The sequence below is a fragment of the Heptranchias perlo genome, chromosome 4, assembly GCF_035084215.1.
Source record: "Heptranchias perlo isolate sHepPer1 chromosome 4, sHepPer1.hap1, whole genome shotgun sequence".
Taxonomy (NCBI): domain Eukaryota; kingdom Metazoa; phylum Chordata; class Chondrichthyes; order Hexanchiformes; family Hexanchidae; genus Heptranchias; species Heptranchias perlo.
The window spans coordinates 49554468-49580871 of record NC_090328.1 but is presented as its reverse complement, the minus strand read 5'-3'; the positions used below and the strand labels follow the sequence as shown (position 1 = coordinate 49580871).

The following is a 26404-nucleotide window of genomic DNA, read 5'->3' as shown; positions in this document are numbered from 1 at the left end:
ATGTCAACACTTAAATGTACAGGATTTCTAAATAAAATGTGAGATCATATTATGGTTTGATATAGTTTTATATTGCTGAATTTGATAATCTTCCACTTCTCTCTACCCCCCCCCCCCACAATCAAAAGGGCATTGTTGCAATATCTATCCTCTGAGTACAATACAGAACCTCTGTGAGTTTGTACATGTATTTTCATTCCACAGTCTATGCGTCCAAATTTGTCTCACTACCGCCCCGTTTACACCCACCAACAGGAAGTATCAGGACCAAAATGGCCTAACAAACTGAACTGCCGATTTACTGCTGGAGATCAGCCTGTTCCAATTTTCGGGTGGACCTCGATTTAAGTAGTCAGAGCTCCTGCTGGAAACAGGCAGGGTCTCATCAATATATGCAAATGACATTGTCAGGACCTGACGCCATTTTTGTCTCTATCCACATTGCTACCGTCAGTTCCTCAACCTAACCACTCTCAACTGCCCCACCCCCAAACTCCCACCATTGGCCGCCCACCCTCGCGGTGCCAATAGGAAAGCGAGCAGACTCTTTGTTACCCAGTGGGATGATTTTTGACTGTCAGTCAAACAGCCTTTTATCCCATCTCCAATATTTTTATAACTAATAAATGAAATGAAATACACCATTGGTTGCCGTAAGCAGTCCTTATGCAAGGGTCATCATTTTGATTATGGTCACTCATTCAGTGAATTGTTTTTGCCACTGCAGGCCTATATCGCAGCCAGACCAAGGTCATAAATGCAACTTTGCAGTAACTGTCTATGTGCAGTAGCTCTGTTGTTGCTGAATCTTTCTCTCAGTATAATTTTGCAACAAGGGTACCAGTTTAATTACAGCTTAATCTATAGGAAGCAGTTCTGTAATATAAAAGGCATAAATTGGTGTTGAAAGAGAACAATTGCTCTTACTTGAGATACTAACGGCATTCAGTTCAATTTCATTTCCTAGTTGTTTGGAAGCCTGAATTTGCCTTTGCCTTTACTGGTGGAAAATTCTCCATTAATGAGGCATCAGTTTTTGGCCTTCACGTTACAACTGCAACAACTCACATTTTCCTTACTTCGTAACATGTGACACTTAAAAAAGTACATATAGTAGTGCTTGGAATTATTTAATAAGCGTGCCTCAATATGTGCTCAAAAATGAAACAGCATTTTAAAAATTAAATATGGTTGCTGACATCTACATTTTACTGTGAAGTGGAAATTCGGTAGAGAATATTCTTGTTACAAATACTGGCATAAGGCAATTCAGAGAAAAGAGAAAACAAGTATATTATCTTGTCTCTGAGTGGACATGGCTATGGCATATTTACATGATTAAGCCATGCTGAGACAGGAGCATCAAGTCTTTCTTTTATTCTCCAAACTTAATTGTTCCATTTTAATGAAATGTAAAAAAAAATGCAAAAATGCTCCTAACTTTATACCTATAATCACACAGTAAAATCTGCTGTATCCCAAAAAACCTTTGTGTTTACATGACAATCAATTTCTCCGGACCAAACACCATCTGCTGATGCCTTACTTTCCCCAACAAGGTAGTAACTCTTCCCTTGCCAGCATGTTCATAAACATCTATAGCATTTGGCAACATGGGGCACGATTTTAAAAGAAATCTGCAGGTGCGTTGGGGGTGGCGGAGCAAATAAAATCATGTTTTCCAGGAGCGGGCAGAAATCCCGGCTCCCACATGCCGAAGAACGTGAACGACCCAGAGCCACATGGATGCGGCCGCCGTTCCCGAACCCAAATGTCCCACCAGCAATTAAAGACGGCGGAACGATATTTAAAACAGCAATTCAACTATTTAAATCACGTGGAGCTCCACAACACAGTGCTGCGCCACAGGCACCTGCACAAGAGCATAGAGGGGAATAACAGAGGGACCAACGTCGCAGGAGGCACTACCCTTGTCAGAGAGTCTACAGACCGAGGCTCAGCTTCCTGGACCTCTCTGAGGAGCAGTCCATACAGAGGCTGAGAGTGAGTCGTCAGGTGGTCGCAGACATCTGCAGCCTCCTTCATGCCGAGCTGCTCCCGGCTGGGCCTGGCGGCATCTCATTGCCCGTTGCTGTTAAAGTCACCACTGTCCTCAACTTCTTCACCTCCGGATCATTCCAGCGTGCCACTGGTGTTATCACCGGGGTCTCTCAGTCATCTGCACACAAGTGCATAAGGCAGGTCACCGACGGCTTGTTTCTCAGGGCCTCACAATACGTCAACTTCCCCATGGACAACCTCAGCCAGACGGAGAGGGCAGTGGGATTCCACTCTGTGATCGTACACATGTACAGGGTGCAATTGATTGCACCCATATAGCACCTCCACATGAGCTAGGACTGTTCTTCAACTGAAAGGGTTATCACTCCATCAACGCTCAGCTCATTTGTGACCACCGCAAGAGATTTCTTCATGTGTGCGCCAGATTCCCTGGCAGCTGCCACGATTTGTTCATTCTGAGGGAATCCAACATCCCGGGCCTCTTCCACGCACCAAACACCCTCCTCGGGAACAAGGGATACCCCATGCACACGTGGCTGATGACACCTCTGAGGAACCCCATCAGTGAGCAACAGCGTCGATACGACAGCCACATCGCCACCAGCTCTGTAATTGAACATGCGATAGGACTGCTGAAGATGCGATTTAGGTGCCTCGATTGTTCTGGGGGAGCACTTCAATATGCACCAGCGAGAGTGCGTCGCATTATAGTAGTGCATTGTATGTGGCGCAACAGAGAGGGGTACCGATTGATGAGGCCCCATGCCCTCATCCAGCATCCACATCTGCAATGAACATTGAGGAGCAGCAGCAGGAGGAGGAGGAGGAGGAGGAGGAGGAGGATGAGGACGAACCCATGGGCAGAGCAGTGGCTCACCTGGCTGCTTGTGAGGCCAGGAAGTCACTCATATGTGAACGGTTCTCATAAGATCACAAAGTGAGAATAGTCCAGTCCTCACACCACCTGGAAAGACCAGCGCCAACACCAGCACCACCACCCTCCCTACACAACACAGTCCTGCAATTTCACATACACCCACTGTAAAGTGACCCACTGGGTGGCATCAAGTGTCGCCTTTCATGATGAAGCACATGATAGGGCGTTATCACAAAAGCCAGTCAAGAATGGGCAAGATGTGGCAGTAGTGGTGAGAATGATAACATTTAATGTGACTTTAACAAAAACCAAATATAAGTGAAAAACATGACAATCTGTCAGGCACCTTTGTGCATACCCTTCGTGATCCACAAATCCTTAGCCTTTCTCTTCCTACCGCTTCTCCGTGGTGCATCCCCTGTGGCTGCAGCAGAGGTAGTGGCAGGTTGCTCATGTCCATGCCCGGACTGTTTAGATGCTTTTGGCCTGCGTCCTCTGGGTTTTGGAGCCCGTGAGGGCCCCACCAAAGATTGCTCCACCAGCACCTGTGCAGGGGCAGACTCGGCCACCTGGAGAGGGGGGTAATGAGTGAGATGTGGGAGCGCTTCGAGTGGCGTCCCTACTTCCATGATCCCTTTCGCCATCATCCCTCTCCTGGACCAGGCCCACATTACTCTTACCACCCTGCAGGAGAACAGTTTGGAGGACATGTATGTTGCCCTGGAAGCCCAGTTGTAAAGTTTCTGTCTGCCTCTTTAAGGCGGCCGAAAGTTGTTCACCATGAGTCTGAACGACCGTTGTCAGGGCCTGGATGGACTCATTTGTGAGCCGTGCTTGAAGCTGAATGGAGGCCAGCCTTCTCTCCATCGCAGATATTTCCACACTTACCTGCAACACTATCTCAGAAATTTCCGCAGTAACCTGTGACACTATCTCAGAAATTTCCACAGTTACCTGTGACACTATCTCAGAAATTTCCACAGTTACCTGTGACACTATCTCAGAAATTTCCACAGTTACCTGTGACACTATCTCAGAAATTTCCACAGTTACCTGTGACACTATCTCAGAAATTTCCACAGTTACCTGTGACACTATCTCAGAAATTTCCACAGTTACCTGTGACACTATCTCAGAAATTTCCACAGTTACCTGTGACACTATCTCAGAAATTTCCACAGTTACCTGTGACACTATCTCAGAAATTTCCACAGTTACCTGTGACACTATCTCAGAAATTTCCACAGTTACCTGTGACACTATCTCAGAAATTTCCGCAGTTACCTGTGACACTATCTCAGAAATTTCTGCAGTTACCTGCGACACTATCTCAGATAGTTCATAAGAACATAAGAAATAGGAGCAGGAGTAGGCCAGCCGGCCCCTCGAGCCTGCTCCGCCATTCAACAAGATCATGGCTGATCATCTGCCTCACGACATTTTCCTGTACCATCCCCATATCCCTTGATGCCTTTAATATCTAGAAATCTATCAATCACTGTTTTGAATGTACTCAATGATTGAGCCTTCACAGCCCTCTGGGGTAAAGAATTCCAAAGATCCACAACCCTCTGAGTGAAGAAATTTCTCCTCATCTCAGTCCTAAATGGCCGACCCCTTATTCTGAGACTGTGACCCCTGGTTCTAGACTCTCCAGCCAGGGGGAACATCCTCTTTGCATCTACCCAGTCGAGCCCTGTAAGAATTTTGTATGTTTCAATGAATCACCTCTCATTCTTCTAAACTCTGGAGAATACAGGCCTAGTCTACTCAATCTCTCCTCATACGACAATCCGGCCAACCCAGGAATCAGTCTGTTGAACCTTCGTTGCACTCCCTCTATGGAAAGTATATCCTTTCTTAGGTAAGGAGTCTAAAATTGTACACAGTACTCCAGGTGCGGTCTCACCAAGGCCCTATATAATTGCATTAAGACTTCTTTACTCCTGTACTCAAATCCTCTTGTAATAAAGGCCAACATACCATTTGCCTCCCTAATTGCTTGTTGCACTTGCATGTTAGCTTTCAGTGACTCATGTACAAGGACAAGCAGGTCCCTTTGAACATCAACATTTCCCAATCTCTCACCATTTAAAAAATACTCTGCATTTCTGTTTTTCCTACTAAAGTGGATAACTTCACATTTTTCCACATTATATTCCATCTGCCATGTTATTGCCCACTCACTTAGCCTGTCTATATCCCCGTCAAGCCTCTTTGCATCCTCCTCACAACTCACATTCCCACCTAGGTCATCAGCAAACTTGGAAATATTACATTTGGTCCCCTCATCCAAATCATTGGTATAGATTGTGAATAGCTGGGGTCCAAGCACCGATCCCAGCGGTACCCCACTAATCACGGTTCAGACCCGTTTATTCCTACTCTTTGTTTTCTGTCTGTTAACCAATTCTCAATCCATGCCAGTATATTACCCCCAATTCCATGTGCTCTAACTTTATTCACCAACCTCCTGTGTAGGACCTCACATCCCTGTGACACTATCTCATTTCCTCATGTACCTGTGCCACCATTCCACTGATGCAGGAGTTGGACTCCTCCATCCTCTGCGCTATTGTGGACAGTGTGCGTGGCACCTGTTCTAGTACTGCGCAAATGTACTGCTGTCCCTCGATCATTCTCCTTTTAAAGGATGGCCCCCGAGGTTCAGCATCTGTGTCCAGCTGAGCAGAGCCTGGAGAGGAATGCTCCCACCTACTTGGACTCTCCACAGCTGCCCCTGCCACCAGCTTCTGCTCGTGCTCACTAGGTGCCAACCTAACTGACTTCTAGGACTCACCACGGTGTGAGTATCTGCACAGGTGGATGGCTCACTAAGTTGTGATGGTACACTCTCAGAGGTCAGGAGCTCCTCTGAGGAATCGCCCTCTCCCGTCACTACGGTCGTTGAAGGCCCTGTAAGAGAACAGAAGGCAATATTAAGCATCATCACAGATGTGTCATGTTGCGATGAGCATACTGAGGTGTTCAACATGCCAATCATTGTTAACATCAATTCATGTTGTGTGTGATGAATATTAAAGTTGTGTCACCAGACGTTTGTGGAGTGCCAGTCTCAGCATCCCCAACGGACAGGCACTCGAGGGTGCGGCTGATCTCAGGGCCTCCTCCTCCGCAGCTGTGAGGACCACTATTTGTTGTGGCCCCCTCCAGTCCTCACCCTCTCCCGTGCATTTTGCGCTCTCTTCTCCTAGAAGGGGTGAAAGTACAGATGTGTGAGTGAGTGGGGCTGAAGTGGTCAGCCGATTAACGCATTTCTTTGGGTGAGGCTGACCGTGAAAGAGGTGCATCAGAGGGTGAGTATGAGCGAGACAGATATCACATTGGATCAGGATTGGGGTGAGTGGTAGTGGTGGGGTCACAAATGGGGAGGTGAGGAAGTGCTCAGGAAGGGCAGGTAAGTTGAGGATGAGCCTTAAGTGGGTGTGAGGACTGATGTGGAGTAGTCCTGGCAGTGTAGAATGAGTTTGGGGGGGGTGCGGGGTGATGTGCAACATGGAATGCAGGAGAATCAGTGAGTGTACTCACTTTTGCTGACCTAGTTAGGTCATTAAAACGCGTCCTGCACTAGACCAAAGTGCAGGATATGTTGCTCCTACTGGTGACCTCCTCTGCTGCCTCGAGCCAGGCCTTCTTGGTGGAAGAGGCAGGGCACTTCCTCCTGTCGGCCGGGTAAAATAGTTCCCTCCTGTTCCTCACCCCGGCCAGCAGCACCTCAAGTGAGGCATCACTGAAACTTGGAGCAGCCTTGCCCCTGTGCTGCTTCATGGTGTCTTCTTGCTCCTTGCTCCAGCAAAATCCACTGGAGCAATGGCTCTTTAAATATGGACGCTGCAGTTGGCAGCCTGTCATGTGGGTGTGCAGTCCACCCGCTGCACAGCTTTTGGACGGCAAACCCGGAAACAAGATTAATGGCCACCAATTAAGTCGCGATCGTGTGGGGAACGGTACGTTTTTATTATTTGCATTTGCCGTGCGCCCATTGACCACCCCCCCACCCCCCGCTGCCAAGCCGCTGCCTTATTAAAATCGTGCCCATGGCATCTCATAACGTGAACAACCAAGGACGCTTAGTCAACAAGGTTTGAGACAATCTCAAATACATTCAAAACAATATGCAATTAAGACCTGGAAAAATGCAAGGTGTATCCGTGTTAGGCTCACACGTCCACACCACTATAGCTCACATCTCGGTAGCGCAATACATCTATTTGCATATTTAGCTTTTTTTGCATTGAGGATACTACACAAAGGATTATAATAGCAATTACAATAAGAATCAACTGAGTAAGATAAGAATTAGAACTTGTGAGAGAATTCTAGCCTCGGGAGGCAGTCCTACATTACACACAGTTTCCCACCATTTATGTTCTCCTAGCTGTCCCATATCCCTTTCTACGGCCGCATTTCGTTGTCATAGATCAATTAGATGTCACTCAGATATGACCGTCCGGTCAAGTATAGGTTTAAGACTCAGTGACAGTGGTGGAATCGAATGTCCAAACTGTATAACTGCCTTCTCGGCTTCCTCCCTTAAACCAATTTCCATCCGAATTTCCATAGCATTATGAACGCTTACTGGGATCAGAACTGAACTAGCAATTCTCGTAGGTAACTCGGGTAAAGCAAAACGATGGAATTAATACAAGGCACTCCTGTTTCCCATGACGGTATGCCAAGTCCGATGTCATCACACAGTACTGACCTCTTCCCATGTATCCATGTCTTGTTCGTCCCGATTTTCTTCTTTGAATACTAACAGTACAATTAGGGGAGTGCTCAGCCAGGGTGAAACCACAAGCCGGGACACTGTTCTGGGTGACATCATACCAACACATCCACGTGCCCTTGATCACAGTACAGCAAGATAAATCTGTTACCACCCAGGTTTTACCCTTCTTTGTCAATACCTTTGGATAGTTAACCAATTCCTTATGTTCGTAACTCTCAAGGGCGCCTATAGACTCCACCTTGAAGACCTCGAGGGGCTACTGATTGGGTGGAAGGCGTGGAATTGCAATAGTCACAGTGAAAACTTGTCTTTCCTTCCACTCTTCACTGGAGGATTTCACTGGGTATACAGATCCCAGACGCCTAATGTTACAATGGTTTCCTCCATTATCATCGGTCCATTTATCTAGCTGTTCATTAGTTATAAAAGGGATACAATTGTTCTCAATATCTTCCAATCCCTTTTGTACCTTTGACAGCATATATGAGCCGTACATACTACATGTGATCCCTTTGGAGATCTGAGTCTTAGATGTCGTTGTGTCACTTAATACTTCATTCATTTTCTCCTGAGTCCACCGAAAATTGTCAACCGTCTCCTTCAAAGACACTAAAACTTGTTGCTGTTCATCCAACGACCCTTTCACGAACCTATTTTCCTTTTTCATAATACTCTTTAACTGCTTTCGCATAACTTCATCATGTTGTTAGAACTGGCCGTCTCTCGCAAGACCCCCTTGTTGTACTAGGGACTGTATAATCTCGGCTACTGGTCCCTCGACCTCTTTCAGGAATCGATAGTCGGGCAGCACGTGGAGGGTCAGGTCCCTGCATTATCACTTCCTGCTCTATCTTTTCACAATTGCTCTTGTGAGCAGCCCAACATTCCGTCTGTACGCAGATCTCTTGTATTACAGGATCCTCATGGGCTAATAAGGTCTCTAAATTATACCCCTTATGTAGTCCCACTAAATGAATACATCCTTCCTTCTCTATTCTTACATATCCCAAGCCGAGTACTCCTGTCTTCCACGAGCAATGGTGAGCCATGTCTTTTGTTACACCGTATTTTTCCAGCCAGTCTACTCCTAATATTCCACCCATATCTTCCGGCTTACCCCATATCTATGCCGCCTGAACCTCACTCTCAATATTGCCTACCTACATAGGTGTTTCTGTCAAAACGCTGGTATTCACCTCACTGGCAAACCTGCCTAAATCAATAATTGCCATGATTTTACTCCCTCTAGGAGGGGATCCCTAAATGCAGTTACGGGACGCTCCTGTGTCAACTAAAGATCTTTTCTGGAGGCCTCTAACCAGAACAGTCACAATAGGTCGTCCATATGCATCATATTGCAGTTGCGTCAAGGATCCCTCCAGCTTTATCGAGGCCTATCCCGGTCAGCAGGAGTGGGACTCCCCTTCCGTGGGGTCAGCGGACCAGTCGGGGCTGGCGTGACTCCTCCGACACCGTCCTTTTGGGTTCACTATCTCCAGGGGACTTGGTAGGCATTCCCTTAGCCATTTCCCCTCCATGTCTTCCTACTGTCCTGGTGGGGCAGCAGCAGGACATCCAACAGGTCCAACATTCTACTGCCCCTCCATATCTTCTGAAATTCCCCTCATTTCTCCATGGTTGCCTACGGTCTGCAGTCCCCTGTACCATATTGACTTTCCCCTTTTTATCCTTAATTTGTTAATATTTCCTATCCATCCAGGCAGGAACCCATGCCTCGGTGTGCAGGTCATTGGTGGTGATATATATGTCACTAATTGCCTTGTATGACTCACTACAACTGCCCATTATTACTCCCAGTCATCTTCGTAGCTCAGCGTCCTGCAATGTGTTCTGAACTGGTACATCGGGTCCAATTGTGAACACATGCTTATAATGAGTCCACAGCCACGCAGCAAAACCATGGGGTGACTCCTCTTTCTCTTGCTTACAATTCATTAGTGCTTGCATAGCAGCCTGACCTCCACTACCTCCTATCCCCACTGCTCTCCAGACTGCGGTTGTAGTATCTGCCCATCTCTACCTGACTTCCCATACCCTTGTTGACAGACACTTGAACACCTCGGGGCTACAGGCATAAAGCATCGTGCGCACCTTCTCTCTTTTGTCACAGTCGTTTAATTCAGCAGTTTGATCTATTGCTGCTGTTGATATTCCTGGGTCCTCCCTGGCTTTTATTTTAGGAATAGTTTTCACCAATTTTTGTGATCACATACACATATAGGGGATCTCTATGATTTGCGTCACGTTCCCTGCAGTGTCCGCTTTTGGCTGGACTCTGTCCGGGTCCCCATTCCTCATCTCCCATTTGACCGTACTTGTGGAAGCCATTCTGGTTATCGGGTCCCTCAAACATTGATCATGATCTTGGCCCTCGTCCCAGTAGTTCTCTGCCTTTGCTGCTAGGTCATCCCAGTTTATACCTTCACCCCACTATCATCTGCCCCAATTACACCATACTGACTAACGACATGTATCATTCCCCTATGGGATTTTAGTTGTTGTTAAAGCCTTTCTATCTCTTTATTACATTTAACGTGACGACGCCCCCGTTGATTCGCCTCTCTTTCCTTTTCATAACGTCGGCCATTGTTTTAGGCTTCCTACCTGCGTTTGCATGTATGCCACTGATCCCTGTAACATGCCTATATATTGTTTTTTCCCATTGTCATTCTTGTTACTCTCCTCCTCATCCTTCTGTGCCTTATCTCTCAGCACTTGATTCTCAGCCAGATCTGTCTGCAATTGGTCCCTTAATCTTCCCACCTCCTGAAGTTTAAAACAGTAGCACACTTGCTTCCCAATCATTTCCTTTGATCTTCTTCTCTTTAGTTAATTCCTTCATTTTGTCCTCAACTTTGCACAAAGTCTGACAGTTTTTAACTAATAAAGAACAAGTTCCTAATTTTTCCTAGATATACCATATCTTTTCTATGATTCGGTGCCCAAAACTGAATGCAGAACTCTAGATAGGGTCTGACCAAGGCTCTGTACAACTGAAGCAGCAGTTCCTCACTTTCGTATTCTAACCTCGAGATAAAGGCTCACATTACATTAGCCTTTTTAATTACTTTCTGTACCTGTGCACCAGCTTTTAGTGATTTGTGTACATGGACACCTAAATCCCTTTGCTCCTCCACAGCTCCTAGTCTCTCACATTTAAGAAAATATTCCGATTAGACTTTCTCAGATGACCTCACAGTTTCCTACATTAAACTACATCTCCCATAGTTTTGCCTACTTAATTGGTCTGTCTATGTCCCTTGAAACTTCCTACTCCCATCCACACAATTTACTGAGTCTCCTAACTTAGTATGATCTGCAACCTGGATATACAACTCCCTATGCCTTCATCCAAGTCATTAATATATATGGTGAAAAGCCCCAGTACAGATCCCTGGGGAACACCACTTGTCACATCTCGCCAATCAGAGAACGTCTCTCTGTCTCCTACCTCCCAACCAATTATTGACCCATGTCGCAAGGTTACATGCGATTCCATGCGCTTTTATTTTTGTCTTGTGCGGAACCTTATCAAATATCTTCTGGTAGTCCATATAGACAACATCCATAGACACTCCCCCATCCAACGTGCTAGTGACCTTATCAAAAAATTCAACGAGATTCGTCAGACATGATCACCCCTTCACAGATCCTTTGACCAGAAAAATACCCATGAAAATGTCCAGATTGTTGTAAATACCCAACTGGTTCACTAATGTCCTTCAGGGAAGGAAACCTGCCATTCCTACCTGGACTGGCGTAAATGTGACTCCAGTCCCACACTACGTGACTGACTCTTAATTTCCTCTGAAGTGGCCGAGCAACCTACTGTTATAAAAACAATTGCTCAAGATGACAGCTCATAACTGCCTTCTCAGGACAACTAGGGATGGACAACAAATGCAAGATTTCCATTGTCATCCAAATCTTAACAAATAAATAATAATGTAAAATATATTCTTTCCAAAATAACTTACGGTCAATTCCAGCTGGGGCTTTCACAAAGCCTTCAGTAGAAACTCCAACAGACCAAGCTGATAGCTTGTTAGTGCATCTATCAGTGAACTTTACTGACCTTTTCTATGAATAACCTTGAGTCTGAACCATTTAGATTGCACTAAAAGTATAGATAGATAGCAGTGGTTACTTTAATTCTTCTAGTAAGAAAAATGCAGTTTATTTCATTTGTCAGTTGTCATGATCTAAGGACTGGTCTTGGGAACGAGCCAACATTTCCCATCATGGTACCTAGAAAGGGCTAAAACAAATACTGTATTTGTGTTATAGCTGCACTGTTAAATCTTTTACTAAAAAACTTATCTCTTCAAGAACAAAACAGAGCTTAACATTTGTTTTACACAATCATTAAAGAGCTAGGGGTAGATCTTGACTTTGTGCAATAGAGTTAACAGGTGATAACAAGTCAGCAGCCCGTTTTACATCTCTCCTGATTTTTATTTCCAAAATAAAAATTGGGAGAGTTGTAAAACGGACTGTAGTCTTGCTAATACCCATTTTACACTAACAAAGTCAAAATCTACCCGATAGTATCATAAAGTAGGAAGGCACTTTTACATCATTAACCCTGTCTACCACCTCTAATTAGTTATTTTTTTGTTGAATAAGAACTAATAAAAATTCAAAGGGGCAGAAATTGAACCGCATAGCACTGGTTTATTGGTGTAAAATGGGTGCAACGAGGGCCAATTTCAGGCACTAACGTCCTGCGTCCAAAGAATGCCTGAAAGACATCCAACCAATATTGGGTCGCGCCATTTTTCAAGTGTCCCTGGCGGCGCTTAAAATAGGCCTTAACTCTTTAATGCCTGTTCTAGACCCCCTCTACAAAATTGGACATCGCAGAGCAGTGCCTATGGGCCTGTGGAGCTAGGAGGAGCAGGACAGTGGTGGCCCCCTCTCCAATTCCCGCTCCACTCCCCTTCCTGGGACTTATCTTTGGGCTGGTGCCGGCGAGGCAAACGGCCTGGAATTCATCTTTTTAAAATGGGCGGGCTGTCTGTGGACACGCAACAGGCGCCGGCAGCTCACCTAACTATTGTTAATGAGGCCCGATGCCCAATTTCGGGCTGGCCTCGGTCCTTTCGGTTGCGGCTCACACTCTGTACGTGGCGGCCATTTCAGGACTGAAAACAGGCCTAAAGAAATTTCCACACCAAAAAATTTAGATACAAACTTAAGAAAAGTACAGGAAAACATCATGCAGTCCATCAAGTCCATTCTACTCCTGATGCAGTCTACATGCACTATCAATCTACCCCTCCAGTCTCCCAGCAGAGGCAAAGAAAAAAAAAACGTCAACCAGTTTAAGAAAAAAAATGGGAAATTCCTCTCCACCCTTCCCAAAGAAAATTGAGTAAGCTTCAGGAAACTGCAGTAACGGATGTTAATAATTATAGCCACCCATCCACCTACCTCTATAACTGGAGATATTCTCGATTCTCAAGAACCCATCCAGCTTCCTTTTAAAAGTGTGCAGTGAATCCATACCTACTGCACCTTTTGGTAGTCTCTTGCAGAGCTTGATGACTCTCTGTACATCACCCATCACCGGCATCTCTGTATAAAGAAATACTTCCTGTCATCTAGCCTAACTCTATGGCTTTCATATGTTCTAACTTGTGCTGCCTAGTTCTCATTTCCATATCTAGCTCAAATAACTTATCCACTTGAACAGCATTAATTTCTTTTATCATTTTAAAAATCTTAATCATATCCTCTTGAAATCTATACTTCTACATAAAAAGCTTCAGTTCCCTGAGCCTATACTGCTGTTTAAGGGCTCTAAGGCATTGGGCACCATTTTCAACTTTGGCAGGGGCATAAAACGAGTGGTAGCAAAATGGCTGCCCGTTACACACCCAGCCCAATTTTCCTTTCTAAGAAGCAGCTTAACTGTCATGTGTCTGAATGTTGAGTCTCCTAGGATCATAGAATCTTACAGCACTTCGTGCCTGTGCCGACTCTTTGAAAGAGCTGTCCAATTTAGTCCCACTCCTCAGCTTTCTCTCAATAATCTCGCAAAAGTGTTCAGATGTTAATAGCCCAAGATATTTTTCAGTCATTTGAACTTAGAAGAAATTACTACAATTTGTTTTGTTCTTGGGTATTGTGGAGGTGCTAGGGCCAGCTTTATTTATTTTTGAGCTTTTTCTGGTGGCAGCAGGGGTCATGGTGAACATTAGTTAGAGTGTTCTATGAAGTTGAAGTACAACGATGATTTTGTTCAATGATTAATAAATGTAACAATTATTGCAAATTTATCACAAGATTATTTTCAGTTAATTACTGGGAAATAAGAAGTAAACAGTATGTAATGAATGTGTTTTTACTATCAGTCTTCATTTTCCAGCTTTAAGTAAAACACTACTATTTATGAATGTACTGATTTCAGATGAATTAAAAAATGCTTTTTGATCAATGCTTTTACTGTGAATCTCTGACTTATATCCTCACTGTACCATGCTATTCTCCTCCAGTCAGATGGACAGGATACCCTTGGCAGTAGATTTCCTCAACAACTGCTACCTTTTTTTTTCATTCATTCATTCATGGGATGTGGGCGTCACTGGCAAGGCCAGCAGTTATTGCCCATCCCTAATTGCCCTTGAGTAGGTGATGGTGAGCCGCCTTCTTGAATCACTGCATTCCGTGTGGTGAAGGTTCTCCCACCTGCACCATTCCACGTTGGTTTTACTAATATGTTGTCACAGTAGATGATAGGACCTTGTCTTATTCCTCCCTCCCACATTTAAATTCCCTGCATTGTAAGTGCTCCACCTAGGGGCACAGATTATGAGAGTTAGCAGTACTCAAAAATGGAAGTGACCCATCTTTAAGTGATAGTTCAGACTGACCAAAAGTTGAGAGCCTAATGTACTGGACATTTTTCTGAAGTAGTTTTTCTTTTAAAAATATTGATTGCCTTCAAGGGATCATAAACTTGCATATTTCTTGAGCTATGGTGTCCTAAGCCAAATTTTATATAGAATTATATAGAATGCACAGAAACAGGCCATTTGGTCCATGCCGGTGTTCATGCTCCACATGAGCCTCCCCCCTCCCTACTTCATCTAACACTATCCTGGGGATTGCTGACCAGTGGAAACTGCTGTGTGTCTGAAAGTTGTATATTAGAGGGTATATCAGCAAGAGCGCACAGGGCTCGAGCACAGATTGAGTGAACTTCTAAACAGAGTGAACTGCAAACCGAAGACTTTAAAACAGGAATTTGGTGAGAGTGGGAATTAGGTGCAGAAGGGGAAGGAGCTGCCAAGTAATTTTGCTTGAATTATTTTTAAATATCCAGCAATAGTAATTAGTATAGCAAATTAATGAGCAGTCAGTGCAGTCCCTGCAATAGTAAGTCAATTGAATAATTAATAAGATCTATACTCAAGCACTGTGCAGCATATTTTGCCAAAAACTCAACTTCTCTAACACAAGAATTAGTATTCAATCATTCAGTGTTACTTTTATGCACTGATCTTGTTTAATTTACAATTTCATAATAAAGGACAACCCAACATTCAAGGTACCTTGAACATCTCCACTATTTCCTGTTTTTATGAAATATCAAATACTAAATCTGTGGCCATGTTTTTCTTCTGTATCTACGGGAGTTTTGGCTTTAAGTTACAAGTACTATAATAATTATATTACATCATAATAAAAGCATTATAATCACTAATCAAAACACAATTATGTAACTGCAAATTCATGTTTCACTAAGCTTAGGTCATGTTTTTCATCCATGTTGTACTTATAATTGTGACAGAACTGAGTACTTAACATTTTAATTCATGTTTAAATTTAACCTTTATTGCATGAAGAGGTTTAATGACAAATGAGGGCTTGAAGATTATGATTAATGATGCACGGTTGAAAATCCAGACAATTTAGGCATGGAACAGTAAATTCTCTTCCTGAAGGAAATATTTTCTTTATCTACTTGAAACATTCATTCTTCCTACTTAAAAATGGCTATGATCTTACTACTGCTCAAAAGTCCAGTGTCATAGAATCATAAAATGGTTACAGCACAGAAGGAGGCCAGTTGACCCATGCCGGCTCTTTATAAGAGCAATCCAGTTAGTCCCATTTCCCTGCTCTTTCCCCATAGTTCTGCAAATTTTTTTCCTTCAAGTATTTATCCAATACCTTTTTGAAAGCCGCAATTGAATCTGCTTCCACCACCCTTTCAGGCAGCACATTCCAGGTCATAACTACTCGCTGTGTAAAAGTTTTTCCTCATGTTGGAATATTTACCAATCAATGGGAATCATTACTGGAAGCCCTGCATACCAACAGGTATAAGGTGACTGAACTAAATATATTTTAGTAGCTAGTGCTCAACTTCAAACAGTAGTTTTTTTTTCAAATTATTATTGATTTAAATTCAATTTACGCACCCCCCCAAAAAAAAATCAAGATATAAAATTTTAAAAGCTTGAATTCTGAAGTGATGGCAAAAGTGAAGAATCCAATTCAAAACAATAACCTATCTTTCTCTTTCAGATGTTGACTTTCCTGCTATGCATTGGCATTATTTGTTTTTACAACAGAATGAATGATTACCCATAATGACTGCAATGTAATTACTTCAATAACTGTAATTTTCCAGTAGTCAACTATAGATTATCACTTTATAAGCTGGCAGTGATGTCACAATCATTCATGCCTCAAGGTATTTTCAACAGTTGATACTGCATCCGCAAAATCAGGGCACACTTGATTTTTAATATAGAGGTAGATAAAAGATGTTAATTTAGCATAGTAGCATTTTTATACCAAAGCCAGACAACAAATGTTCATAAATGTTTGATTTATTAACCAAAAAAGTGTTCAGTTTAGTACATTTCTTCAAATATGTTATATACAGCATTAACAATTTACAACAAATGTTTTGTAGGTAGCACAAAACAAAACCTAAATGCATTTTTAATGCTGTCAGAGAAATTCTTTACTAAGATCACTAGTATGACAATCTATTGACTGTTAAAATTCATGTAATGGTTAGCCATCGTCATGTTACCATCAGATTGGTAAAGTAGAAATTAAAGTAATGTTAACTAATGAAAATGTTAGCAGTAGGTTAATTGTACTCTTACAGCAGCAATAATGAAAAATATACTTTCAGTAGTTGTGCTACAAACACATTTTAATATAGAAAATAAACTCTCTGCCTGATTTTAAAGATGCTGGGGCAAAATATAAAGTTCAACCTATTTTAACAATTAGCTGGCACAAAAGAGAAAACTATGAATCCAATAGATTTATTGTAATTCTTTCAAGATGAATAGAATACCTACCTTCATGTTTCAACTAGGATAAGCCCAGGTTATGAATTGGAAGAATATGCATGTGACACCACATTACCGTGCTCATTTTGTTACTTCCAATGATGTATGAAAGGTGGGCCCTTCCTTGGTATTATAATTCCCAAATGCACAACAATGAACATGGTAAAATGTTTGAACAGTACTAACTATAAACCAAATATGTGGCACTCGGGCTAGTTGGGCATCTTCATGATACACTGAAGATGTCTTCCACATGAATGAAGATTGATTACCAGCCTTGTATAGCTCCGCTTTGTTTTTCAAATGGATAGAATCCATCTCTTACCACTGAGCTTGTTAAGTAGGAGGAGCGTGGACCTTTCAGGCAACTCCTAACACTTATATTAAGAGTACATCTATAAGAGAGCAGGCATTCTAATTAAGTGAAATCTAAACAATGCTGACTAATTCTATTAGGATTGTTCCATGTGGTAGTATCACTAGCATAAAGCTTGGCTGAAATTCAAGATCAAAAAAGGTGTTCTAGACACAGCAAGAGTAAAGATTGCAGGTGTAGTAGCATATGGTGACACAGCAGTGGCGAGCAGTGATTTAATCTCTCCCCTATCTAGTCCACTGTGGGTAGGAGAGAAAAGTCAGATGATGAGTCATCCCAAGCCAGTGTTTGCCTCCTGTCACTTAGCTCAGAGTAGTTTTGGTGGAGCAATGGGAACAGGTAATGATCCTTTTCATCTAAAAGTGGATGCATAGGCTGGGAGATTTATTTTTTCTGAGAATAGAATCTAAGTCAATCAAGCTAGTTTGTTAAAAGCCTGGTGCTGAACTCTACATCTGAATGTCCAACTTTTATGATCAACTCGGCAATGCAAGTTGCATTACCACAGAGACCAGTGCCTTGCTCAGCCAAAAGGGATGACTAGAATCAATGAGAAGTTTTGAATCCTGAATGGCTACAGTCATCAACAGAGAATACAGAATTCATTTTACATTTGATTCCTGGGTTAAGTAGATAGTATAAGCATTCTCAAAGGGTTAAGAAATTATCTCAGCTGGAGCCTATTGCTATTGGTAACCAGAGGACAAAGATTTAAGGTAATTGGCAAAAGAACCTGAGGTGAGATGAGGAGAATTTTTTTTTAAACAGAGAGTTATGATGATTTGGAATGCACTGCTTGAAAGGATAGTGGAAGCAGATTCAATAATAACTTTCAAAAGGGAATTGGATAAATACTTGAAGTGGAAAAATTTGCAGGGCTATGGGGAAAGAGCAGGAAAATGAAACTAATTGGATAGCTCTTTCAAAGAGCCGGCACAGGCACGATGGGACGAACCGCCTCCTTCTGTGCTGTATCAGTCTGTGATTCTACGACTGAAGTCCTAATAAGTATCAGATCCTGCTATGGATCCAGTTTGAACTCTCTTATTTAACAGGAAGTCCAGATTCCAGGAAACTATCTTTTAGAAAGGTGTCCAAGCAGACTTTAGGTCCTGATAACCTAACTACAGATAGATGTACAGATGTTTAATGAGGCTGTGATGATGGAACAGCAATTGGTAAACATCCTGGTAGCCAAATGAGTCCAAAGACAAGTACTGGTAATGCCTAATTTTTTCTTTGGACATGGAATCAGAGAAACTTCATGTAATATGACATATTAGCTACATGAATAGGTAATAGGAAGCCCTTATATTAGGGCTGAGCCCATTCCACTATAGTGGCACAGAACACCTGAATGAGCATGCAGGTAATCAATTTGCTGAACACAATGTCCATTAGGCAATCAGAAATTATTCTGAATTTCTTCTTGAAGTGCAGATCAGGTCTGAGGTGGTATATTGCTAGTTAAACAAAGTGCTAGAAGTAGAAACCTGGTTTCCCCTGATTCTATTATAGGTGACTATGACTTTATTCAACATAGAATCATAGAAAATTTACGGCACAAAAGGAGGCCATTCGGCCCATCGTGTCTGCGCCGGCTGAGAAACGAACCACCCAGCCTAATCCCACTTTTCCTTTGTACAGGTTAGCAGTAAGTTGGTGCTGGCTCTGGAGCTAGATCTAAACTATTGATTCGAAGATCTCGCAGCACCAGCAGAATGAGGATACTTGTGGGAATGCACTGAACGAGTGGATTTATTTTGCATTTCCCTGAACTTATACCAAGTGGTTAGAGTAGCTTTCACTTAACAGGCAGCCTTTCCAAGCTCTTGCTGCATTGACAAAACAGATTTCACATGGGGCTATATCATGCTTCCAGAAGAAGCAGGACTGAAACTGGGCTTGAAACTAGAAAATCTCTCATTTAAGAGAAAAAGTGAAGAAAAGTTCTTTTTTTAAAAAAAAACTAAATTCAAATAGACTCGAACACAATTCTCTTAAGAAACCTGGACTTATCTTAATGGAATGTGGAGGTTGCAAAATGAAGGAGGTGGCTTTTATTTACAAAGAGTCAAAGCCATATATTTGTTAGCATTTCATTAAAAATTAGCAGTAGTAGTTTAAACATAATAACACTCCTTCTGATTTTATTTTGAAATATCTTTTGAATTTTTATAGTGCTATTACTCAAATACCATTATAATTTAGCTTAGTAAGGCCACTATCATTTACCAAAAAAGATCTTCATAACAAAAGCAAATTATTACAGAAATTTAATTGAAAGGCATTGATCAACATTAAGTAAACATTCTTTCAAAGTTCTCTAATTCCTATCCTGCTTTTCAAAAAAGGAAAAAATATTTAAACTGATCATCACAGAAATCTCTCAGGTAGTTAGTTTGTAAACACTTCCTAGTTTCTTCACATATTCTGTACAAAATGTCTGAGAATTTTGAATCTTTTTATAATGCACTGACATGCAATATAGCTACAATATCAACACTGCATTTAAACAGATTACTGTAAAATACCACTATCAAGTATTAAGTGTTACAAGCTACAGTAATTATTTATATTGCTCTGAAGATGTTAAAGTCTAACTACCTTTTGGTCCTACATTAGTCAACAATTTTTTTAAAATTCCTGTTATTGGACCATTGTTATTCTAGGACTCTGATTCTAACTTTAAAAAGGGGCCAAGTTTGACTCAAAAAATACAGATCTTTGATTTTTTTAAAGCAGAAATTCTAACTCCCATATTGTTTCAGTCTAAACTTAGATTAATGTTTATATGTACGAAAGAACTGGGAAAATTTCATCTTTCTTCAGACTTCAGTTTTAACAAAGTATTAAAAAAACATACATTCTCCATTTTCATTTACACCTATATTCAGAAACAGAAATATCTGACCTTATTAAAATAGTGCATTTTTCATTAAGATGATAGAGCTACAAAACTACTGTACAGAAACTTACAGTACATACAGCTATACACAATATATAGATTTAGAGCTCATTCTGATATAGCCAGTTGCAGGTAGTTTCTTGATATTGCTTTGTAGTTTTGGTTTTCTTGGAGGATGTACTGCATCTACCTGTAATTTAAAAAAAAAAGTAATTTTTTTGCCTCACTGTTTTAAGTGCAAATGTGAAGGAGTATTTTATTATGTACATAATGTGATGTGCATATATAAATTGGTAAGGATCTACAAACCAGTTGCTAATGACAGGAATAAAGCACTAAACAGAGTATACCCATCAGATGATATATATAAAAAAATAACAAAGCAACAGGAAATACTGCATCAAGTACATTTGGTGTTCTAGTACTTGTATCCAAGATTCAAAAAGGTGCATAGTTTCATTGGCCAATTTGATTAAAATACATTCACACGATGAACTCTCAAATAGGCCCATAGCATACCTGATCTGGGAATACTTGATTCTGACCCTGGGTACTAAAGTAGAAAAGTGTTCTATTCCCTTGACATCCTTCACCCCAATGAAAGCAGAAATTCAAAAAGTAAATTTAAGACATCAGTCACAAAATGGCAACCGTATTTGCCAATTGAAGGTTGCAGTGCCACATCTGTATCAACATTACAAATCTAATTTTTAAAAAATCACTGTTTTAGATAATTCCAAGAAAAATAGTTGTGTACAATTTTTCTAATTCTATAGAATAACTAGTATCATCCAAATAGAAAACCCATTTGGAAAACTGACAAGGTTTGCCAAAGAACATCTACAACATTTTTGTTGATTTCCATTTTGTTTGTTGCATTACTGTAAGAAAACCGTTATATTCTCTATATTAACTTTAGCTTTTAAGTGAGTTTGTTAGCAATGGTCAGTTAGTAAAAGGGATTCCAGTCAGATAGTGTTTTAGTTGACAAGGAGGCCACAAAACTGTCCGTTAGTTCTAGCCTTGAAAAGGCACCTGCCCTAGACCTGGAATATTAGGTAGTGAGTCAAGTCATGGGGAATTATTCTTGTTAAAACTGAAGTTATTGCAGCTAATTGGATGAGATAATACTTTGAAACATGTAGATCCTCACGTAGCTAGAGTGAAAGGTATAAAAAGAGGAGAGTTAGAATTCAACAAGGCTTGGCCAGTCGATCCCTTTGAGCTCGAAATCAGTGATGCTGTGAATTCTCCAATACTTGGTACCGTAAATGTCTCAAGCATATATGTAATTATTATTAGTAATGGTTATTATTGTATGTGTAATTGTTGGGTAATGATGGTTATCATTGTATGCTTAATTCCTACGAAAGCCAATAAATGCCTTTGAACCCTATTATCTTGTGGAATAACTTATAAATGCATGAGTAAGAACATCCATTCTCTAAAATTACTATAGCTGGACATGAACTGCATCTGCTGCCTGCCTATCATAGTAAAATGCGAATGAATACATTGAAAATAATGGGAAAAAAAGATGCATCTTAAATAGACATGCAAAGGGATCTTGGTGTATAGATATACAGGTCATTAAAACATACCAATGCATGTAAATAAAGCCTAAAAAAAAAGGAAAATTGAATCCCTGGTATTATATCTAGGGACACTGAATACAAAAGATAATGAAATAATATCATACTTTTACAAAACCTTGCTTAGGCCATGACTGGAGTACTGAGAAGTTTGGGCACTCCATTATAGGAAAGATATATAGGCAATGGAAAGACTACAGCAGATATCACTAAGGGAGGGGCAGGACTGGCAGCTCAATGTTCCAGGGTACAGATGCTATAGGAAAGATAGAGCAGGAGGTAAGAGAGGAGGGGGAGTTGCGTTCTTGATTAGGGAGAACATCACGGCAGTAGTGAGAGGGGATATATCCGAGGGTTCGCCCACTGAGTCTATATGGGTAGAACTGAAAAATAAGAAGGGAGAGGTCACTTTGATAGGATTGTACTACAGACCCCCAAATAGTCAACGGGAAATTGAGGAGCAAATATGTAAGGAGATTACAGACAGCTGCAAGAAAAATAGGGTGGTAATAGTAGGGGACTTTAACTTTCCCAACATTGACTGGGACAGCCATAGCATTCGGGGCAAGGATGGAGAGAAATTTGTTGAGTGTATTCAGGAGGAATTTCTCATTCAGTATGTGGATGGCCCGACTAGAGAGGGGGCAAAACTTGACCTCCTCTTGGGAAATAAGGAAGGGCAGGTGACAGAAGTGTTAGTGAGGGATCACTTTGGGACCAGTGATCATAATTCCATTAGTTTTAAGATAGCTATGGAGAATGATAGGTCTGGCCCAAAAGTTAAAATTCTAAATTGGGGAAAGGCCAATTTTGATGGTATTAGACAGGAACTTTCAGAAGTTGATTGGGAGAGTCTGTTGGCAGGCAAAGGGACGTCTGGTAAGTGGGAGGCTTTCAAAAGTGTGTTAACCAGGGTTCAGGGTAAGCACATTCCTTATAAAGTGAAGGGCAAGGCTGGTAGAAGTAGGGAACCTTGGATGACTCGGGAGATTAAGGCCCTAGTCAAAAAGAAGGAGGCATATGGCATGCATAGACAGCTGGGATCAAGTGGATCCCTTGAAGAGTATAGAGATTGCCGGAGTAGAGTTAAAAGAAAAATCAGGAGGGCAAAAAGGGGACATGAGATTGCTTTGGCAGATAAGGCAAAGGAGAATCCAAAAAGCTTCTACAAATACGTAAAGGGCAAAAGAGTAACTAGGGAGAGAGTAGGGCCTCTTAAGGATCAACAAGGTCATCTATGTGCGGAACCACAAGAGATGGGTGAGATCCTAAATGAATATTTCACATCGGTATTTACGGTTGAGAAAGGCATGGATGTTAGGGAACTTGGGGAAATAAATAGTGATGTCTTGAGGAGTGTACATACGACAGAGAGGGAGGTGCTGGAAGTCTTAACGCGCATCAAGGTAGATAAATCTCCGGGACCTGATGAAATGTATCCCAGGACGTTATGGGAGGTTAGGGAGGAAATTGCGGGTCCCCTAGCAGAGATATTTGAATCATTGACAGCTACAGGTGAGGTGCCTGAAGATTGGAGGGTAGCAAATGTTGTGCCTTTGTTTAAGAAGGGAGGCAGGGAAAAGCCTGGGAACTACAGACCGGTGAGCCTGACATCTGTAGTGGGTAAGATGTTAGAGGGTATTCTGAGAGACAGGATCTACAGGCATTTGGAGAGGCAGGGACTGATTAGGAACAGTCAGCATGGTTTTGTGAGAGGAAAATCATGTCTCACGAATTTGATTGAGTTTTTTGAAGGGGTAACCAAGAAGATAGATGAGGGCTGTGCAGTAGACGTGGTCTACATGGACTTCAGCAAAGCCTTTGACAAGGTACCGCATGGTAGGTTGTTACATAAGGTTAAATCTCACGGGATCCAAGGTGAGGTAGCCAATTGGATACAAAATTGGATTGACGACAGAAGACAGAGGGTGGTTGTAGAGGGTTGTTTTTCAAACTGGAGGCCTGTGACCAGCGGTGTGCCTCAGGGATCGGTGCTGGGTCCGCTGTTATTTGTTATTTATATTAATGATTTGGATGAGAATTTAGGAGGCATGGTTAGTAAGTTTGCAGATGACACCAAGATTGGTGGCATTGTGGACAGTGAAGAAGGTTATCTAGGATTGCAACGGGATCTTGATAAATTGGGCCAGTGGGCCGATGAATGGCAGATGGAGTTTAATTTAGATAAAGGTGAGGTGATGCATTTTGGTAGATCGAATCGGGCCAGGACCTACTCCGTTAATGGTAGGGCGTTGGCGAGAGTTATAGAACAAAGAGATCTAGGAGTACAGGTTCATAGCTCCTTGAAAGTGGAGTCACAGGTGGATAGGGTGGTGAAGAAGGCATTCAGCATGCTTGGTTTCATTGGTCAGAACATTGAATACAGGAGTTGGGATGTCTTGTTGAAATTGTACAAGACATTAGTAAGGCTACACTTGGAATACTGTGTACAGTTCTGGTCACCCTATTATAGAAAGGATATTATTAAACTAGAAAGAGTGCAGAAAAGATTTACTAGGATGCTACCGGGACTTGATGGTTTGACTTATAGGGAGAGGTTGGATAGACTGAGACTTTTTTCCCTGGAGAGTAGGAGGTTTAGGGGTGATCTTATAGAAGTCTATAAAATAATGAGGGGCATAGATAAGGTAGATAGTCAAAATCTTTTCCCAAAGGTAGGGGAATCTATAACGAGGGGGCATAGATTTAAGGTGAGAGGGGAGAGATACAAAAGGGTCCAGAGGGGCAATTTTTTCACTCAAAGGTTGGGGAGTGTCTGGAACGAGCTGCCAGAGGCAGTAGTAGAGGCGGGTACAATTTTGTCTTTTAAAAAGTATTTGGACAGTTACATGGGTAAGATGGGTATAGAGGGATATGGGCCAAGTGCAGGCAATTGGGACTAGCTTAGTGGTATAAACTGGGCGACATGGGCATGTTGGGCCGAAGGGCCTGTTTCCATGTTGTAAACTTCTATGATTCTATGATTTATACCAGGAAAGAGGGGTTACAGTTATGATGTGAGATTTCAGAAGTTAGAATTTATTTTCATTGGAGTTGACAAGGCTAAAAGGATAACATGAAAGGGGTAAAGATTATAAAGGGTTATAAGATAAACTGTGATGGACTAATTCCATTGCTAGGCAAGACATTGGTAGGCTTGTATTCCCTTGAATATAGAAGATTATGGGGTGATCTGATTGAAGTGTTTAAGATGATTAAAGGATTTGATAGGAAATAGCTTCTCTCCATCTACCCTCTAGTGGGAGAGTCCAGAACAAGGGGGTATAACCTTAAAATTAGAGCTAGGCCGTTCAAGGGTGATGTCTGAAAGCACTTCTTCACACAAAGGGTAATGGAAATCCAGAACTCTCTTCCCCAAAAAGCTGTTGAGGCTAGGTCAATTGAAAATTTCAAAACTGAGATTGATAGATTTTTGTTAGGCAAGGGTATTAAGGGTTACGGAACCAAGGCGGGTAGATGGAGTTAAGATATAGATCAGCCAAGTGAATGGCGGAACAGATTTGAGGGGCTGAATGGCCTACACCTGTTCCTATTATCTAGAATGGCAAAAAGAATTAAAGGGGAAGTTAAAAAAAAGGTCTGTTACAAACTGTTGCTGAAGCCTCAAGTTATTTTAAAATGGAATTAGATAGTTAATACTTCAGTTTCATGTAAAGATTACGTGGAGCAAACTGGAGAGTTAGATTAGACGAGGATGCTCATGTGGAGAAAAAACAGTGCAGATGAGATAGGCCAAATAGTCTGTTTCTCAGTTGTAACATTCTATTAGCTGTTATTCCTCTGGTCCTGTTGAGTATAGAAACCATGTGACTTGGCAATGCATGATTAAAAATTCAAACCTCAGCTGTGCAGAAGCAACCTGGAAGTTTGGATAAAGATAGCTGGTATCTGGCTCCTTATTAAAGTCGAACAGGGATAAAGTGGATGCTCGGTCCAAATGCGGACTATCCCTATAAAACTCTGATGGTTTGCATGTACGCTGTTGTGGAACTGTACCCCAACATGATTCACTAATTCTCTCTACATTTTAGAATACAAACATAAAAACTAGCTGCAAATGTTATTTCATATTTCGAAATATTAGTGTCCAGTATAGTTTAATAATTTCTACATTTAATAACTTTCTGAACCCTCCATCATATTCACATTTTGAAATCAAGAAAGTTCTCTACTTTAAAAGACAGTTATACAAGGTAGGAATTTATACACAGTAGTCGAAGCAGAATGGCATGAAGGAATGCACTTTCTGCAAGCACCAGCAGCAGGGCTCCCAGCTCCTTGTCGATCTTTTTCCTCCTTTGACAATGTTATTTGTCACTAGGATATCTCACCCAAACTGGGAGTTTAGCAGCAACAGCCTCAGTTATGATCACCATAGGGTCCCAATACTTGCTACATAAATCATCCTTTGTGATAGAAGCAACACACCAAAGGGAGGGGAGAAAAAATGTGCAGCAACATTGCAGGCTTCAGGTACGCCAGCTGTCAGGGTGTGCAGACATTCTTGCTCTCAC

General features: G+C 41.7%; 1 protein-coding gene across 3 annotated transcripts in view; it reads right to left on the bottom strand.

The window, feature by feature from the left end:
• The window catches only part of LOC137320914 (membrane protein FAM174A-like), a 96773-nt gene that overhangs the window by 27199 nt on the left and 43170 nt on the right, over positions 1-26404 (bottom strand). The window contains exon 4 of one of the 3 annotated variants that reach the window (XM_067982902.1): positions 16499-20467. The exons of 1 other annotated variant lie outside the window; for it this stretch is intronic. In XM_067982902.1, the coding sequence (XP_067839003.1) occupies positions 20360-20467 (108 nt within the window). In that variant the 3' untranslated portion in view covers positions 16499-20359. Of the gene's footprint in view, positions 1-16498; positions 20468-26404 lie in introns of those variants that run through there. One more of the 3 variants, XM_067982905.1, reaches the window with a different exon arrangement.